This window comes from Littorina saxatilis, linkage group LG12, assembly GCF_037325665.1.
Source record: "Littorina saxatilis isolate snail1 linkage group LG12, US_GU_Lsax_2.0, whole genome shotgun sequence".
Classification (NCBI taxonomy): Eukaryota; Metazoa; Mollusca; class Gastropoda; order Littorinimorpha; family Littorinidae; genus Littorina; species Littorina saxatilis.
This window is the reverse complement of record NC_090256.1, coordinates 43,801,839-43,822,617: the sequence shown is the minus strand read 5'-3', so window position 1 is coordinate 43,822,617 and position 20,779 is coordinate 43,801,839. Positions and strand designations below refer to the sequence as shown.

General features: G+C 41.0%; 1 protein-coding gene across 2 annotated transcripts; it reads right to left on the bottom strand.

Annotated features, from left to right (window-relative positions):
- Positions 1 to 659: 659 nt before the first annotated feature.
- LOC138982015 (putative per-hexamer repeat protein 5) lies at positions 660 to 19,314 on the bottom strand. 2 transcript variants are annotated; one of them, XM_070355216.1, is made up of 8 exons: positions 17,991 to 19,312; positions 17,222 to 17,298; positions 16,164 to 16,255; positions 14,584 to 14,642; positions 13,724 to 13,851; positions 10,755 to 10,858; positions 7,450 to 7,552; positions 4,527 to 4,711 (listed from the first exon to the last, which is right to left on the bottom strand). In XM_070355216.1, the coding sequence occupies exons 1-8, from the start codon at positions 19,277 to 19,279 to the stop codon at positions 4,677 to 4,679; spliced, it is 1,887 nt and encodes a 628-aa protein (XP_070211317.1). In that variant the 5' UTR covers positions 19,280 to 19,312; the 3' UTR covers positions 4,527 to 4,676. The 2 variants fall into 2 exon arrangements, with proteins under 2 accessions (XP_070211316.1, XP_070211317.1); XM_070355215.1 differs by lacking the exon at positions 7,450 to 7,552 and having other exon boundaries at positions 660 to 4,711; positions 17,991 to 19,314.
- Between the last annotated feature and the right edge of the window lie 1,465 nt (positions 19,315 to 20,779).

Sequence of the window (20,779 nt, the reverse complement as noted above, 5' to 3'; positions counted from 1 at the left end):
TGTCTAATTCGCGGGGTCGCTTCGAAATTTGTTTTGGTCGAATTAAACGGTAATAAAACCGTTATTTCTAATATGCGGACTGTTAGCAAATGACAACAGTCATGTCTCACAAACGATATCAGCATTCGCCTAAAAGGCTCATGCTTGATATCTTTTTTCTCGACATGCCTTGTTATCATTTGCTAACAGTCAGCATATTAGAAATAACTCATATGATTGTCTTTTAAACTTATGAAAGTTATTTATTTTCACACTTAAAGCAAAAACTTGTTTATTTACTGTTCTGTTCATCTTCAACAAGAAAACAGTGAGCAATGTTATTTGAACTACCGTTCCTGGTGGCATGAAAGTGTATGACCCACCTGTTCAGGCTTTTCACCAACAAAATAAGGCAACTCATTTGTGCGTGCATGTGTGTCCGATCCATATGTGCAACAACTTTGTAACACAATGAGTTTAGCATAATCTTGAATAGATGGTTATATTCTTCAAAGCCACACTCGCCTATGGCTTAAGATTGGTAGAATCTCATGAAAATGAAATTCGTCTGTGTACTGATGCCCCTGAAAGTGTGTCAAAACCTGTTCACACACACACACACACACACACACATGCACCACCATACACTCAAGAGTAAAGATGTAGCCAGAACAAGTACAGAACATTTAATTTTGTTTATTTTCATCTCTGTGAGTTCTGTGTTTTTGTGTATGTTGGAATGGAACAAGAAGGAGACAGATGACCACAGTGACAAAAAGTAAAATCTTCATTTTGTTAACACGGAGAGAGAAAAAACACACTCAAGACTTTTACAGTCAAACAAACTGGTATCTTTCTGGAAATATATGCACTGAGCGATCACATCTTATCTAAAATCTGTTTACTGCCAACAAAGAAAACAAGCAAATTAGGTAATAAAACATGGATTTAAAAAAAAAAAAAAAAGACCCTGTTTAGGACATTTTCAAAAGTTGAGAAAATATATATAGACAATGTCAACTGTTGCAAATAATTAGTGTTGTTATCAGGCCTGTCTTTGGATACTGATGCATACATTTTTACACCCCCGGTATAGGGGTGTGTATAGGTTTCGCTCGATGTGTTTGTTTGTTTGTTTATTTGTGTTCGCATATAGATCTCAAGAATGAACGGACCGATCGTCACCAAACTTGGTGAACAGGTTCTATACATTCCTGAGACGGTCCTTACAAAAATTGGGACCAGTCAAACACACGGTTAGGGAGTTATTGGTGGATTAAAATTATACAAGGACTTATAGAGGGACATCTTAATGGTCAAAGGAAAATAACCATTCTCACTCAGTCACTGCCACCAACTGAGAAGGTTATTTCCCTTTGACGGGGGTGTTTTTCCTACCTCGTAGGAATTTCTTGTTTTATGTGAGGCATTGTTATGACCCTTTGCTGGTCGACCCTTGGATAGGTTTGGTTTAAACAAGGTTTTATCCCCGAGTACGCTAGTACTAGGGCTCAGCAGACTTTAATTGTCCCCGAGTACGCTAGTACAAGGGTCCAGCAGACTTTAATTGTCTGTGTGTGTGTGTGTCTCGACTTAACAGCTTATTCATTGCTGGGAAACTACTGGGCGCAGTTCGTTCAAAAGTTGATACACTAACTTGATAATAGGTCCGATTGATCGTATTAAAACTTCATAATGTTACCTGGGACCTAAATGCGAAATAAACCACACAAAAACGACTTGGCGGCGGGGGGAATTCGCGGAGCCACAGCCAGCCAGGCAGTCTCATAGAACAGCCGAACGCGTCACACATTGACGAGAAATATAGCGTCATAAAAAGATTACGTCACGGTCAAAAGTCTTTGACGTCTTTTTCTCTCGCGCGGTGTGTGTGTGTGTTCATTTTGTGCACGTGTTAGTGTTACTGTGTGTGTGTGTGTGTGTGTGTGTGTGTGCGTGCGTGCGCGTGCATGAGTCTGTACTCAGTCGTGTGTATGTGTGTGTGTGTGTGTGTGTGTGTGTGTGTGTGTGTGTAAGAGAGAGAGATAGAGGGAGTGAGGGAGAGAGAGTGTGTGTGTGTGTGTGTGAGAATGTGTGTGTGTGCATTTTCACTGTGATCAAATTACAAATAAAAGAGAAAGGCTAGTCACCACGCACATCCTCGGCTCGCATGCAATGTATTTATATAGCAAAGGGAATGCCTGTAATTCACACAGATCAATCACTTGGTCTTAAACGTGCACAAGACAAAAACTTTCATACTGGGGGAGCGAGCCAATCTGAAGAGTACTCGGGTCCAGCGCGAGCGTTTTTTTTTATCTGTGTGTGTGTGTGTGTGTGTGTGTGTGTGTGTCTCGACTTTACAGCTTTTTGCTGGGAAACTACTGGGCGCAGCTCGTTCAAAAGTTGATACACTAACTTGATAATAGGTCCCACGAACTCAAGCGAAGGCTTGTATTATGTGCCCTACGATAGTTTTGACATGTAGGAGGTCTTCTGACAGAACTATGTTTTTGTAGCCAAGACGTTTGAACCTATACATAAATGAACTTTGAATCAAGGTCCAACCCACCTATTGTCTGGGAACAGCACTTAATAATCATTTCACATTGTAACTGACAGTGTTTTGGAAGTCACAGTCTCAAGAACCTAGCTTTGTAACACTGTACTGACACAACAGTTAGGCCCCCCCCCCCAAAAAAAAAAGGTGTGGTTAAGGTAACATAGCCAAACAAAATAGGGTAGGAAGGTAGGCAATCCCTTTTTTTTGTTTTTTTTGTTCTAATGTGTACAAATTAAACCTACTTGACAGGGAAATAAGTGTGCGACTCGAGCGCTTTTGCTTTCATTGCGTTTTCTGCACTCGTTTTCTTGTTCTTTTGTGTATTTTTTTGACAAATGCAATAAAAAGTTATAGGGTCGCCCCCTAAAAATAGGGTAGGTCGGGTTACCGTAACCACACCTATTTTTTGTTTAGGCCTTACCTGTGCTGATTAGCACTAGGCATAGCACAGTCATACTTAGACAGAGGAAGACGATTAAAAGCATGGGGATGGGAAGTGTTTGTGTTTGTGTGTGTGTGAGAGAGAGTCTTACAGTTTGGGCATCCACAACTGACCTTTTAGTGTGTGTTGTGTGTGTGTGTTTGTGTGTGAATCCAACTGCATGGTAGGATGCAAGTGTGAGGGGAATAGGAAGGACAAAAGTTCAGTTTGACAGTTTCTTGTGAGTGATAATAAAACATGTCTCAGACTGTTCAATTGACCAACTGCAATATCCATTTTCAAGAATATTGTTAACAATAATAAATATTATTACACTCCCCTTCCTCCTCCCCTTCCACACCCCAACCTTCAGACCAAAATATAACATACTTTGAGAGAAGACAAACAACAGTACATTACACCAACTGTCTTGAATTCAGACAGAAACCATGGTTACAAACAACTCAGAGAAGACAACAACAACAACAATAACAACACAATAACCCCTGCTTTGGATGCAGAAATAAAGAAGCAAAGAAAACAAGAAAGCTTTGCATGTACATGGTTGAAAAGCACAGCAAAATCTGAGACTCAGTCCTTGTGTGAGAAATTCCTCTGGGTATTCTGAAAGCTCACTGCAAGATTTTACAGACAGTACTCTTTACAAGAATTGTAGTACTGTATAAAAATGAAGGACTTTGAACTGTTCAGTTATCTGCACTAAGAAATGAGAATGTTGACTTCTTCTAGGTGAGACATATACCTTGCGTAAAAAATCACTAATCTCCTCTCCCATCCCCCCTCGACTTTATCATAGCACCCAGCAGCTAAACTCAAATTGTGAAAATGAGCACATGGCATTTTTTGTTGCAGCCGGCTGTGAAATGAAGATAACACTGTTGAAATTAACCGAGTTCATTCAAACACTATGGCCTAACACAATGTCGATGCCAAAAATGTCATACAAACACATTGTAATAAATCATGCTGCCCGTCGCCCTGGCCAATGAAACAGCATCAGTTGAGCGTTTGATTTCACCAGATGATACACCTGGATTTGTAAGCATACAAATGTGAGCCTTCCCCAAGACAACTCATCCCTTGTGAAATACATTAGTATGTATTGTTAGATTCTGTTTGAACAAAACGCAGTTTCCATAACCCATACATTTTTAGAACCAAATACATGACTAACAAAATGAAAGAAAATCAACTTGGGATTTCTAACCCCATAAATGGTTGTTAGCCTTTCATATGACAGCTTTCCAAGAAAGTTTGTCTCTGCTTCTTGTCTGTGCAAACGCTGCTTTTATCACAAACAATGCTAAAATACCAAGCCATCCAGAATGCACATGCTTATTTAACTTCAGGGTAACGAAAACATCAAGAAACCTCTGTTCACACAAATGTTCACACATTGAACAATTACAAACTGTCACAACATAATTATGCAGACACAGTTTTTCTTTCACACAACAAAGTGCTGAACAAAGTGATTCTTCAAACTTGTACACAAATAATTTTTGACCATGGCAAAGTGACGCCACCCCGAACAAACAGCTAACACACAAACAGAACTGATTGAATGTCAAGTGTAAAAACAACATTTCCCCTCCTTCAACCCGTCTGTAGACACGCTCCCAAGTACACCACAGACAGGGTAGTGTCCTCTTTTTGACCCAAGAATCTGCATGCGACCTCTTCGCCCCTGACCTAGCTCTGCGCAGCTGCCGGAGCACCCCACGTTCCTGCAACAGACCAACACACAACTTTACTCTCAAGAAAATGTCAACAAAATCATGTCAGGAAAGCACAGTGGAACCCCCCCCCCCCCCCCCCCCCCCCCTGCCCTTTTTAGGATCACCCCCGACCCCAGATCTGACAAAAACATGTGATAAAATAGAGGTTAATTTACCAAACATCTGAAAATGCAAGGTCTTAAAGGGAGGAGGGGGGGGAGGGGTTGTGTGTGTGTGTGTGTGTGATGAATAGGGGTGTCTTAAAAGGGAGGTTCCACTGTTTTCAAAACAACAAGATGCAATGTTTAAGGTAAGGAGAGTTAAGTTCAATATGCCAATAATTGTTACCCCTGTGACAGGTTGTAGGAATGATAGAAAACTATAACCAACCAACCTGACCCCCTGTGTCAGACATAAAGATAAATGCTGGTTTGCGATGCTTGGTGAATCACAAACTATGTGTGCTTCAGGTGTGTGTGTACCCATTCATGTCATGAGACTGAGTTGACAAATTATTGTAAAAAGTGGAAATACTCGAGCAGTAGTTTAAGTCGAAGCAGGGCAACACATATAACTTGTATAGGGTTAACAAAAACATGCATTCTGCAAGGGAAGCAACTCATGCAGAGCATACTTTTTGACATGTATCTGCAACCCGGTGAGGTGGGGGATGAGAGGGAAGAGGCGGTGAGAAAAGGAAAGGAAAAACAAATGCATGGCAGTCTTGTCCCCAACACCAGCATACTCTGAATGTTGACTCTTTTGGGTGAGACATGTTTATCAAACAGAAAGAAACAAGATATGCTCTGCACAGACAGACAGGGGGGCAGACACGTGTACCTAGGGAGACAAAACCTCACCTTCCACCCTCGTTAAATCATTCAGTCAAGTATTGAAAAATCACAACAACAAATATAAAAAACACACATTCAGACAAGATACAAATATTTCTTGTCATGCTATATTCTTCGTGGAAGTCAGCTTTCCTCTAAACCTACAAATGACAACACCCGTGAGCCAAGGGAAGCAACTGCTTTCAAAGAACTGTCCAGGAGTGGTATTCAAGAAGAAAAAGAATTTGAGGTGGTTTCAGATTCTGAAGCCGTTTACTACGCTTTAACTTCCGATTTTAACTGGCATTCACGAGTCCCCCTCCGAACGCTGTTAGCTAACAAGGTTGTCTATTTATAAACCACGGGGTTTCCCTCACTTCCCGGCTGTTCAGTGCGCACGTGCAGTAGGTCTTATCCGCCTTCATTGCTTTTATTCCGTGAACGAACACGTGTGCATTACATTTACTTCAGTCGACATGTACGGAACATCCATCGGACAAGCGAAAGCGCCGGCACACGAGGAAGAGATGGAGGGGAAGAGGAAGCGAAGTGCTAACTGGACTGACAGCGAAACGCGGACAAATTACGAGATACCGCTCGCGAAAGATTTCAACCGATGCTCGATCATACCGGCTTGTGGTGAAAACGTGCTAGCGTCTTCTTTAATGCATTACAGTGTCCATTTTCATCAACTGATTCTGTGGCCGAACGGTTCTCACATTCGCCTGATGCGCGATTGAGTCGAGTTCAAATCAGCATCTGTCCGTACTTTTTTTTTACTCTTTGGCATTTGTTTATTTTTGTTTATTTTCTTCATGTGCAAAAGAGTACGTTATAATAGCAAATTGATTTAAACATTTTTTTTTTAAGGCAGGATTGGGTTTTTGTTTTGTTTTTTGGTTACCATGATATTAATTTATTGATAAAGTTTGATTACTTAAACATGTAAACATTTGATTTAAAAAAAAATATATGAAGAAGGATGCTCCCCGCTTAAAAAAAACAAAGGTAAGAGAGACGAAAAAAACCCAACTAAAACTTTCTGTACAAATCTACATCGTCATATTTATCCAAAGGATGAATGCGATCCCGGAAAATACGGTTTCTTCTCAGATTTCTTCTCTCGGCATATTCCAACATCATGAAGGCCGCCATCTTGAATCACGAAGATAACACGGTGTTAGCGATTGTAGAGACGAGTAGTCCTGTAACTTTGAAGGCGTCATGTGACTTTGGCGGGTCACAACAGGCTTTCGTGAATGCCGATTAGCGCGACTTACAGCTCAAACAGCGCCACCATGCGGCCAAGTGGCGCTAAAGAGCTTTCTTGAACACCAGTCCAGCACTAAACTATTTCTTTCTGTTTTTTCTCCAATTTGTTTCCCAGTAAACTGCAAAATAGCAGGTATCTAGATTGCCCGTAACCAGCAATAATACAATAACACAAGCATGAGAATGTGCAAAAGGAGTTTCTATTCTGCAAAAATTGGCAATGGAATACTTTGTGACAACTGACAATTCTGTTACCTTCTTGAGACAAACTGCACAAGTTAAAACCTCACACATACAAAAAAAAGACAAACAGAGAAAGCATCTGCAAAACAAAATAACCCATGTCTCCCTGGCTTGCATAACAAACAAACCAACCAACCAAAAAAACAACCAACCAAGGGTCAAAACCTTGAAAACAACCATCAACATCAACAAAAACAAAAGGAAAGCAACAGAGAAAAAGATACCTAAAGGGTATGGTGGTTGGAGTGTGTGTGTGTGTGTGTGTGTGTGTGTGTGTGTGTGTGTGTGTGTGTGTGTGTGTGTGAATTCATGTCTGTGTTAGTCATCGCTGTTAAGCTCACAAACAGCATAGGAGAGAGAGGCAGAAAGGTGACAGCCACCACTTCCATCAACCAATACCTTCAGCAGCCGTACCATCCTTGCCACCATCATTCACTTTCTCATCATCATCACCACCATTATCATCATCACCAACACTCTTGTCATCCACAGCGTCATCTGTCTGCAACCAACAACAGCCACACACGGTCAACCTTAAATATCACTTCATGATCACAACCATACATCATTTCATGTTCACAATCATGCATCATTTCATGTTCACAGCCATCATGTCATGCATGATACACTCAGCCTTGAGAATGGCTCTAACAACCATCTATCTCAACAACAGCAACACACTGTCAACCATACATCAGTTCATGTTCACAAGCATACATCATTTCATGATCACAAGCATACATCATTTTATGATCACAAGCATACATCATTTCTTGTCATCATTTTCACGAGTTTTCATTCACAAACACCTGGGAAATAAATCTCATGTTCTGCATGCAATAACTCGAGGTGGTGAATGGGTTTGAGCTTTCAGGTGAAACGTGGATTGTCAAAGTAAAAGCCAATCAGGCTGATTGTTTGATGTGTGGAACCATCGCGGCTTTGGATTTGTGTTTCCGAGGACAACGATTGTAAGCATTCACTCTCAAAGACCCAATCAATGTTGATAATTACCGCGGCGACTCATGGTCAATTTGCAACTTATCTCTGTAATCGCAAAATCCACAACGAAAAGTCATAAACACTTAAAAGAAAAGAAATATGCTCAACACTTACTGAACTCACAGGTATGATCGCAGCTCTGTACATTTTCAGACTGGAAGAAAAGCGTCAACAAGCTACGTTTGATGTCACATACAAGTTTGACGTGTTATCTCGTGCTACTGTGACGATGCTTTGTGGCCCGGAGTTGGATTCTAAAAATTCGTCTCCCTGTGGGTTATTGTGCATTTTGTTGCACAACCAAAATGATGACAAAAACGATGTTTGGTGGCTTGTTGTCAGACCAGCATTTTGTTGTTGGTCCTCGGGGAGCATATCGCCTTTTGTCTCATATATATCAACCGCGGCCTTCGGCCTTGGTCGATAAAGATGAAACAAAAGACGATATGGTCCCCTTGGACCAACAAACAAGTCGCGTAAGGCGAAATTACTACATTTAGTCAAGCTGTGGAACTCACAGAATGAAACTGAACGCACTGCATTTTTTCACAATGACCGTAGTCCGCCGCTTGTGCAAAACGGAGTGAAACTGCAAGCCTGTTTGGTTTCACTGTGCTGCATAGCACGCTTTTCTGTACCTCTCTTCGTTTTAACTTTCTGAGTGTGTTTTTAATCCAAACATATCATATCATGTTTTTTGGAATCAGGAACCGACAAGGAATAAGATGAAATTGTTTTTAAATCGATTTCGGAAATTTAATTTTGATCATAATTTTTATAATTTTAATTTTCAGAGCTTGTTTTTAATCCAAATAGAACATATTTATATGTTTTTGGAATCAGGAAATGATGTAGAATATAGAGATGAGATTCCCTAAAAGTGTTTTGGGAGGAAATTATTTGGCGGGTGTCCCCAGTGGGGTCCAGGGGCAAAGCCCCTGGCGGGGGTCAGGGGGCAAAGCCCCCTGAAGCTGAAGATTTTTTGACACTTTGACCATAAAAAAAGACTTGGAAATGAGTCCGAGCAGTAGAAGCATACAACATTTTGTCAGTCATATGTGCAAAACTTAAGTAACTTTAGCTCAGGAATTTTCACAAATTTTAGAAACGGCACAATTTACTTGCACAATGACCAATGGTGCTCGTAAGGTATTGATAAAAGAACTGGACCTAAATAAATTGCTTGAGTGCCATATGTCTTCCCTTTGGATTTGTAGCTGAGATCAAAATTACACCACGTGCATCTAGCCTTTCCCGGAACAGTCAACTTTTTAATAGAATCTTCAAGTCGGAGCGACAGTTTTCTCCCGCGCAGTTCAGACGTGACGATTTCTTCCTGCCATTTCGGAACCCACTTATTCTTCACACCCTGGTCGATCTCCGACGCCAAAACATGTTCGCTTTCCGTCAATGTTCTCACCGACGCCATCTTTGTTAAGCAGGCTAAAGCCGACAGCTGAATCAGCCCGTTTATGAATTTTCGGAGTGAAAGGGAAACTTAGTCCCAAATGGAAAGTTCATATTCGGGTCGAAGGTCCACTTCCTTCGATACGGAGGTTATGTTGTCATTATTTTATCGGAGATTTGATCTGGAAAATCGACTTTAGGGTTGTAGGTGGGACTTTACAGATCGAATCCAATGGAACCACAACAACTACTCTACCCCCCCCCCCCCCCCCCCCCCCCCCCATTTTTTCTCAACGGATTTAGACGATTCAGAAAAATGGTCCTGGGAACGAACTTTTGGGCGGAATTCCGCCAATTGGCGGAAGAATCTCATCCCTGAGAATAAGATGAACGTAAATTTGGATCGTTTTATATCAAAAAAAAATTTATTACAATTTTCAGATTTTTAATGACCAAAGTCATTAATTATTTTTAAGCCACCAAGCTGAAATGCAATACCGAAGTCCGGCCTTCGTCGAAGATTGCTTTACAAAAATTTCAATCATTTTGATTGAAAAATGAGGGTGTGACAGTGCCGCCTCAACTTTTACAAAAAGCCGGATATGACGTCATCAAAGGTATTTATCGAAAAAAATGAAAAAAACATCCGGGAATATCATTCCCAGGAACTTTCATGTCAAATTTCATAAAGATCGGTCCAGTAGTTTGGTCTGAATCGCTCTACACACACACACACGCACAGACAGACACACACACATACACCACGACCCTCGTCTCGATTCCCCCTCTATGTTAAAACATTTAGTCAAAACTTGACTAAATGTAAAAAGCTGGTCTGTCAACAAGCCACCAAACATCTTATAATGTTCACAAGGATGATGCATGATAGTGATACACTCAGCCCTGAGAATGGACATTTTCAATGTTTTGACCAGGACCATGTCCCAGATGTGACCTTGAAAGTTGACAAGGGTACACCAAGCTTTTGTCCTGTTTGAAGATTATCAATCAATCAATATCAGTATGAGGCTTATATCGCGCGTATTCCGTGGGTACAGTTCTAAGCGCAGGGATTTATTTTTTATTTTTATTTTATGCAATTTATATTTGGAGTTTTTCTCCTACTGCTGGCCATTTAACCGTTTGTATGACCAAACAGCCAACACTGTTTACAACTATAAGACTCTCCTGATTACTCAGGTGAGTAAAAAAAAAAAAAAGTTGTTTTCATATTGCACTTTTTTTTTTTATAAACATGATTGTCTTCAAATGTAGTGATTGTTGAATGTATTTACCTTCTTGTTGAAAACGCTCCAACCCAATTTGGCCATGATATTTTTTTCCTCTTCAGACAAGGCACTGCCTGCTTCACTCTGGGGCTCTTCAGCAGGCTCTGGCTCTGAGTCACACACAAAGTAATACAGTGTTACACATGACAAAAGATACAGAGAAGGAAACATGGTACAGTGAGAGAGAGAGAGAGAGAGAATTGAATTGAATTGAATTGAATTGAATTGAATTGAACTTTATTTAACAAGGATTAAGATTTAAGGCTACGCCTTTTCTTACAATCTGTCCTCAGGACGCATAGACACACAATTATATAGTTAAAAAATTAAAAATTAAAAAGTTAAAAAGTTAACCAACAAAAGGAGGTCGGAAAACGTGATAATAAAGATGATGATGATGATGACGATGATGATGATGATAATGATGATGATGATGATGATGAAGATGAGGCATGAAGAGCATACATATGTGGTTATTCATAAAATCAAATGCATATTATGCAGGTAATTATAAATATAAGCTGGTAGCAATCAAACATATAGCAATAGTGTACCAAAAATATGTTCAGAATATACAATGCACAGCATATCTTTGACGTCAAAAGGCGTTAAACTACTCAGACATTAAGTGGTTTTTAACACATTTTTTAAAACTTTTTAATGACTTTAAGTGCTTAAAGGATGATGGAAGTGAATTCCAAACTGAAGTACCCGAAAAAGCAAGACTGGTCTTATACAGGTCAATTCGTGGAATTGGTGGGATCAAGTTGACCGACCCATATCTGTGGGTAGCTTTATTAAATAATGATGTAATGTAAATCGGCACTTTACCGTAATACAATTTATGCATGAAAATGGCTTTGTTTAACTTGAGATGCTTTTCCAGTGGAAGAAAGTTAAGCATTTTTAATTTCATATCTGTTGAGGCATTATCCTTTACGATGAGTTTGGCCGAGCGACGATAGAGAGAGTCTAACTTTTTTAAGTGGACATCACTGCTGCCATCCCAGAGCGTCGAAACATAATTAATGTGAGGCATTACATGAGCATGGTGGAACATTTCCAGAGTCCTTCTGTCGGTATATTGCTTTAACTTGGATAGGAGGAAAACGTTCTTGGCTACTTTCTTGCAAATATGCTGTAATTGTGCCTGCCACTTGAATTCACAATCAAGAATTACCCCTAAAACGCGATGCTGTTGAACTTGTTCAATTGATTGCGTACCAATAGTAAGATTTAGTTTGAGTGGAGAAATCTGATGTTTTTGTCTGGTTGCGATTACCATACTTTTAGTTTTTATTGGATGGACAAGCATAGCATTAGCACTACACCAGTTATTTACATCGTTTAAAGCTGTTTGAAGGGAGGACTCTATTACTGGAACAGACTTTCCACTTGAATGAAGAGAAGAATCGTCAGCAAAAAAATCACTTCTTACATTACTATCAGAAATGTGCAGTGGCAGATCATTGATATACAGACAGAACAAGATCAGCCCAAGCACTGACCCTTGAGGCACCCCGCATTTCACAGTCTCCTCAGTAGATATTTTACAGTTTAGGGCAGTATATTGAGATCTGTCCTGTAAATAGGAAGCAAAAAAGTTACACACTGAACTGTTTCTGATATACAACTGTAATTTCTTCAGTAAAATTGAATGATCAACAAGATCAAACGCTTTTTTAAAGTCGAGAAACACAGCACCACTGATTTCAGATCGGTTTGTTGCAGACAACCAGGTGTCGCATAGCGTGGTAAGGGCGCTGTGACAAGAGTGATTTGTTCGAAAACCAGATTGAAATTGATGGAAAAGGTTTCTGCTTTCTATGTACGCGAGCAAATGTTTGTGAATATGTTTTTCCAATGGTTTGGATAAAATGGGTAATAAGGAAATGGGTCTAAAATTATTTGGGTCGGATAGATTTCCGCCTTTATGGAGTGGAATTACTTTTGCTCTCTTTAATAAACTAGATACAGTATTTTGCTTTATGCAGAGATTATACGCATAGGTGAGTGGCTCCACAATATACGGTAGAGCTAATTTGGCCAAGTAAGGAGGAATCTTGTCAGGACCCATGGACTTTTTATTCTCAAGGCTTTCTAGCGCCTTACCTACCTCATGCACTGCCATGTCTGGAATAGTAAAAAAATCGTCCGGTTTACATTTGTCATTACAAAAATCATGTAATCTTGAGAGAGAGACTTCAAAGTCAGAATCAGGACTGTCGCATTTTGCAGATTCATTTAGCCTATTAGCAAGGGACAAAAAATGGTTATTAAAATCTTCAGGGGAGATGGTTGTGGCAGACCGATTTGAGTTCTGTTTAGATTTACCTAATACATGTATGTTATTAACAGCCCGCCAAACAGTTGCAATATTTTTCTTGTCCTCGATTAATTTATTAAAATAATTTGCTTTTGCATGACGTGTTAATTCTGTCACTTTATTCCTTTGTTTCTTAAAGTCAGACTTCATGTTCTTTGCTTTGAGAGAGAGAGAGAGAGGGGGGGGGGGGGGGGGGGGAGACAGAGAGAGAGGGAGACAGAGAGAGGGAAAGAGAGAGGGAGAAATACAAAATGTATTATTATCAAGGATTGGGGAGGAAGGAGTGCACTTCTATCATGTGAGAATGGTACACTAGTTGGGTAGCCACGAGAAAGTCGGGAGCCTGCACAAATAGTAGCGTGCTTATGCACACAACCCTTGATTCAGTCAAACCCCCTTTAAGATCCCTGTTTTCTCAGATTTTCTGTTCATAACCTCTGTAAATGTACACCCATTTTAAGACTCCCTTCTTATTAAGACCTGAAAAAATCAGGGATAATCAGGTCATAAAAAGGAGGCAGTCTAAAATTGGGGGTAAATCAGAGGTTGTGAACAGACCTCCAACAATCTGACAAAAATCAGATCTTCAAAAGGGGGTTCCACTGGTATCCAAACCCTGCCCTTCAACAAGTGTTAAAAGAGTGTGAACCTGGTTCTGGCTCCTCTGGCTTGCTGGTCTCTGCTGGTTCAGAGGGTGTTGCTGGTACCGATGGTGTTGCCGGCACCGTGGGCCCGATGAATCCAGCCTTGGCCTCCCACCCATTGTCTGATGCTGGTCTGAAATATAGCAGATGTTATACTGTCACGTTACAATTCAAAAAGATGAGTTTGATGATGCCTGCCTTCAGAATTTATGCCGTCACGTTGCAATACAAAAATAACAGTTTGACGATGCCTGCCTTCAGATGTTTGATGATACCTGTCTTGAGTCGCCTTGTGGTGAGATATATGCGCGTTATAAATTCTAGTATTATTATCATTATTATTATTGATCCGTGTAAAATGTAATATTTTGGCCAAAAATACAAATAACGTACAATGTTTGTTTCCAATGACAAGGCCAACAAAATTAGGGTCGGTAGGTCGTGTTTGTTGTTGTTGACTGAAGTTTGTTTTTCATTTACACAGCTGTCAGTTTTAGGATCGAGAGGAAAAAGTAGGGTTGTTTGGGGAATCAAAAACAAGGAACTTTTTGTGTGTGTCTTAGATAAAGAAGGATGAAATGTGTCTACAACCTGTCAGTGTCACCTGCCAGACATAGGGTTCAAATAACAAGGTTGTGTTAAGCAGCATTCCACATTCTCAAAATATTTAGAGATATTATATCTCTTGGTGAAAAAAACAACAGGTAATATTGGGCAACGATTCTTGTTTTTTTCCAAGGTAATTTTAAATGGTGGGATTACACAAAAAAAACAACTTTTCAGCAAGTGGAAGGAAGCTGTGATATTTTATGTGTTTTTTCTGTCAATACATGTATTACATGAAGTAGAAGACTAATGAACTCACTTTGCACTGGCAGAAGCGTCCGACAGAGAGTCTACCTGGTTCCCTTCCACCATCGCTCCCTGTTCACAACACAAACAACAAGTTGAACAACACCGTTACAATGTCACTGTTCACACTAAACAATCACGTCTTCAGAACTAACAATAGTCATTACTCCTGGTCCTAACTACATTGGCACACACTTAACACACAAACACATATGAAATTGGCAATGCCTCCTCCATATGACATTATGTGCACAGAGAAATACACAAAAAATTATGTGGTTACTTACTATTTGTCCTAACAGGTTTATGGCTGGAGTTTAATGCTCAATGTGCCTGTCTTTAACAAACCACCAACAATTTTGGTACACCAGCACATGACTGAGTAGCGCAACATACGTTCCTGCTAACTTTGCACTCGGAGTAAGTCACCCGAATTACCCAGAAATAGGAAAATAAAGTGATAAAAAAAACCTGAAAAGAAAATATATAAATATATAGCTATTCTGATAGACACGTGGGGGAATTCGGGGGCTGTGATTGGATGGTCTCACACATCCCTTTTCCGATCATCAAAGCATAATGCTACGGAAGTTGGTAATTTTTTGCTGATATCCAAACGATATCGGCAATAACAAAGACGCATGGTTCCGGTTTCTTCCACGTGTATAAAGTACACGCATACCTCGCCAGGTTTGTTTCTGTGACTAGTCGACAGACGATGCCATTTGCTTTGTGTGTTTTGTTGTTGTTGCTTACTGTACATGACATACATTACGTGTAAAATCCAGTTCTTTAACAGGCAACAAACCTTGCAAAGTTCAAGAAGCTGCAATCTGAAGCGACCTATCTCTGATTCTAGCAGACGATCTTTCCAATGTTTAACACAAAATCAGCAAACTCTCCTGTCACATAGAACGTCCATTGTATAGTGCAATGTTGAAATGAAGTTACCGGTCTGAAACATTTAGTCGTTTCTTCTGAGACAATCCTTGTTCTCTTATCATCTACAGATTTACCGCAGTCTTCATCACGCGAATCCCCAACAGAAGTCAGACTTTCGAACATAGAATATACGCAAGCAAGCATGATACGTCATGACGTCATATGATTCCTAGCATATTGACGTAATGCTAAACATCCGGTTATCTCGCGTCTTCTCCGTAATACAGTGTCCGTGGGGTTTTCAATGTTCGGTGATTTCCGTGGATTCATGCGCAAAAGGATATGCGAATTATAACCGTTGTCTGCAATCAACGACATGGACCATTCTGGTAGTTGTTGCTGACAAAAACATGATTTTAACACAGAATATAATGTCAGAATAGCTATATAAACGCTATTGTGTTTTCAGCGTAGCAATAGGGTCCGATATTTAGACTCGAACAAGTATAATGCGACTCGTCGGCATTATACTTGTCTCGTCTAAATATCGGACCCTATTGCTACGCTGAAAACCCAATAGCTGTTAATATTATCTTTGACTCAATTATTTTTCTCGGGAAAGTACTTGCTTTGCTCCAAAATCAAGAATAGTTCTTCAGCCAGTGTTACATGTCTGTACGTTGTGTGTGTGACAGGGATGAGTTGACTTACCCTCGTGGTGTTGAAGCTGCCGAAGCCCATGACTTGCCTCAAGGCCATGTCTTCCTCGCTCAGTTCCTCCATCTCCTCCGGCTCTGCTGGCTCTGTACAGGGATTCAAATCGTGCGTGGTTAAAACATAACTGAACAAGATTTAGGTAAAAAATCAAAATGTATCTCATATATAAATATATACAAGGGCCAACTGAAAAGTTGCCACTAAGTGCCCACTAGTTGATCCTCCATCACCTACGCACAGACAGCATCAGCAGAAAGCATCAACGGTCTCATGAGTAGTGGCTGTTAGGTGGTCTTCCACAACATTTGTGTTTGTTTGTTCGTTCATGGGCTGAAACTCCCACGGTTTTTACGTGTATGACCGTTTTTACCCCGACATTTAGGCAGCCATACGCCGCTTTCGGAGGAAGCATGCTGGGTATTTTCGTGTTTCTATAACCCATCGAACTCTGACATGGATTACAGGATCTTTTTCGTGCGCACTTGGTCTTGTGCTTGCGTGTACACACGGGGGTGTTCGGACACCGAGGAGAGTCTGCACACAAAGTTGACTCTGAGAAATAAATCTCTCGCCGAACGTGGGGACGAACTCACGCTGACAGCGGCCAACTGGATACAAATCCAGCGCGCTACCGACTGAGCTACATCCTCGCCCCGACACACAACATTTGTCATCTTGGAAGTTTGTCGGATCTCCTTCCCAGCATGAATTCATCTGACCACCTTTTAGTTTTAACTGTGGTGTATGAAGGGGCACCTTTGCCAAGTGTTTTCGTCATGTCATCATGGGTTTTCAGTGGGCTTTATCCTTTTGTTGTTGCAAATATTGGATCATTGCTCTGTTATATGTTTTTTCTCCATTTTATGAAAACCAGAAGGGTATGGAACTTTGACTTTGAGAAGCCAAGTCACACAAACTATCTGATGAAAATATCTTTTTGCATGCAGCCTTTGTAAATTTACCTTAAATTTAAGTCTCCCTCCTTTTGAAGACCTGATTTTCTCAGATTTGTGGTTTTAAAAGGGGGGTCCCACTGTACACAAAAAACTTACTTTCTGATTTTTCAGGCTTGTCAATGTCACCTTGCTCTGATGAAGTGTTTTCATGTCCCTTTTTCTTTCTTTGCTCTCTGAAAAACAAAAAACATCATATCATTTGATTTCGACAAAGTGTCATTCTTTCAGTTTCAGTGTTGCTAGTGTTAACTTGCAAATTCCTGAGACTGACAATGGCATGGATATATATCAGTAAATTTCAGCCTGCACTCCTACAATATAGTGTACTTTCTGTTTATTTACAGATGTGGGAAAGTGGTTTGAACTTGAAGTTCTTACTGGTTAAATATAATACAGTTAAAAGTTAACGTTAAAAAAACACCACACACTGACACACACCAGCCAACCAGACATAAACATTAAAAAGGTGACAAAGAATTCCCAGGGTCAGGGGACTGTGAACAGTACTGGGACTGTCAAGTTTACCCAATAGATGACATTAGTTCAGCAACACATTCAGTAATTTAAGTACCAGATAGTTAATGACAATGTGTGCTGCTACCAAGTGTCCAGGTTTTTTCAATATGTTTTCTCCTAAATATTATGATCAGTAGTGAACTAGAAGGCTTAGGGCGGGAAGATAACGGCGCCGACTTGAAACCAGTATGTCGCTATCGGCGTAGGTTCTTTGATGATTGCAATGTATTAATTAATAAAAAAAAAGTCATCCTAGTGATATTATGTAAAGTTTGACATAATTTATGTGAAAATGTGAGAACTGAGACCAGACGTTTGTGAAAACTGCCAATTTGCAATGTTCACTAACCTGTACAAGCAGTCTTCACACATCTCATCATGAAAGGACAGCAGATGTTTGATCACCTCGGTGTCCTGCTTGCCAAAGAACTTGCGTAGTTGACCCCAGCGACTGTACATCGACAAGGGCACCTCCACGTCCACCACCTTCTCTCCCTTGATGTTGACTCGTACGCCATCCTGCATTCGTTTCCCTTTCCCACCACCTATCACCCCTGGCGTCCCCGTCAACATCTGTGCAAAACGGTTGCCGTAAAATTCTTGCTTTTTGCTGTCTTTCCCACTCCACTTTTTTCCCTTCTTCCCTTGCATCGCCCCAAGATTTCCCATTGCCCCAAACTGGAAATTGGTATCCATGGGTGGGGCGTAGAAGCCCCCACTCCCATCTGGCATCCCCCATGTGTTCCCTGTACCAAATGCTGCCCCGCCATTGTTGGACTGTTGTAGCAACGTTTGTTGCAATAAATTCATCATCCCACTGTTGAATGCATTGTAACCTGTCCCAAAAGCACTACTTGTTGCATCTCCACCTATATTATTTCCAGAATTGGCACCAAACATCTGGCTTAACTGACTCAGTGTGTTTGCGTCAGCTCCAAGTCCAAAGTTCTGCCCACCCATGTTCATATTGGTAGCCATGTTGCTGCCGGTAGCTGTGTTGCTACTCATTGATGTGTTGCTACTCATAGCTGTGTTACTGTTACTGCTGGTGTTACTGATAGCGTTAGCGTTATTGTTCATTCCAAAGTTCTGTGCGTTACCATAAGCGGCACCATACATCGTAGTGTTTGCGGCGTTGGCAGGATTGCTGTTGCCAAAAGTCACACCCATTCCAAAAGCGGTACCAGTACCGGCCCCAATTCCAAATGCAGTACCATTACCGGCGCTATTGTTAGTGTTACTGTTAGACGCCACAGTTCCTGCTGTATTCGCGCTACCAAAGTTCCCCATTGTTTTAGATCCCAGCGTCGATGTGCTCCCGGTCGAGTTGCCCGTGTTGCCTGCACCCAGGCCCAGCATACTGGTTCCAGTCATAGCGCTACTGTAGTCCTGTTGTGTTTGCGTGCTGGTCTGTCCGTACTGCTGATTCCCGTAGCCCGAATAATCAGCAGCCGACGCATAGTACTCGGCACCAGTCTGCCCCGTTGCTGGATACTGTTGGGTTTGTTGTTGATTCTGCTGATTACCAGTGCCTGTTCCTTGCACCCACTTATTTTGGGTGGCATCATACTGCATACCACTAGCTGTACCATAACCAAAATATTGGCCGTAGGTAGCGGATTGACCAAAGTTCGCCATTTTGTAAACGACAACTACACTTCCGTCAAGGGAGAGAACTCTTGTGATCATATAATCACAGTCCAGCTGGAACACCCAAAGCACATAATTCGTGTTGGAAGTCGGCAAAACGCCCGTTCAAGTCGCCAATAAAGAATTACGTGATTTGGCAGCTGCTGTCGGATTTATTTTCTCATAAAAAAAATATAGAAATAGAAAACGTGAACGTCCCTGCAGCGGGGTATGAGGGCCCAAAAGGGGGGGTATCATCACGATCACGGGAAGGGAAATTTTAGCTTTCACGATCACAGTTACCTTGATTTTTGTTTTCACGATCACGAACTCCAGTGGCAAATCACGGTCACGGTAAAAGTTGCAGGTACAGAAAGCACGTGTCAAAGTAAACACAACCACACAGTAATTCGCTCCTCTGGATCTATTGTTTATTCAACACAAAGTGAGAACTGTTGCACTTTTTTTATTATTTTTTGTGTGAATTCTCTTTCATACACACATAGAAATACATATCGAGTCATGATTTGTAATCAGTAACAAGAATGTTGTTTTCATTGTTTTTTCTCTCGCTCTCTCTCATACAAACACACAGGAATATACACTCCAGGGGCGGAGCAGTTAAGCGGCGGCCAGAGGGGGTGGGGGGTTACAACCTAAGGTCCAGGGGTAGACCCCTTGTGGGGTACATGGGCCCCGTTGGGGGGTCTGGGGGGCTTAGCCCCCCAGAAGCTGAAGAGTTTTAGCTATTTTATGAACAATTTATGGCTTATCCTTGATTTTAAACATGATCAACTGGTGTCAGCAGCCACTCATTATTTCTTTTAAAGTTAGTATTAATTTTTTTAATTTTTTTGACAGCTAGGGGGGGGGGGGGTGGGTTCCGGAACCCCTGTAACCTCCCCCCCCCCTAATCCGCCCCTGCACTCATACACATTAAACTCCCACACCCTCACTCACACACATAAATATATACTTGCACAATTTCACATTTCCAGAGCTAAATCTTTTAAACCCATTTTCTCAAAAACTATTGGGTGGATTGAAATTAAAGTACATGTATGTGTGATGGTAGAGTCTATAATAACAAAATCCCCAACGAACATGACTTTGATCGACTTTGACATGAGGATCAAGTGACCCAAACTGGCACGTCTCCCCGCCATAGTTCCTGAATTTAACCCATTGTTGATAAGTTTACAGGCGCTAAAATAAATCTAAGCTTAATGCAAAGAATTAAGCGACAATTAGAATCTATGCCAAGCGTGTCCACGTTGCTGGGATGAAAAACACATTTCTAGTTTCGGTTTTGGCTACACGCAGACTCGATCAGACTCGACTCGAGCCAGTCACGTCGAGGTCACACTGAGCGAGTGACAGCCGGACGTGGCAATGTCGACAATGTCAATGATCTCAATCAAACTCAAAGATCTTGAACAAATTTCAAGATCTTTGCCTACATTCAGAACAGTCATAGAGCAACATAGACAGGGCCGGACTTGGGGGGGG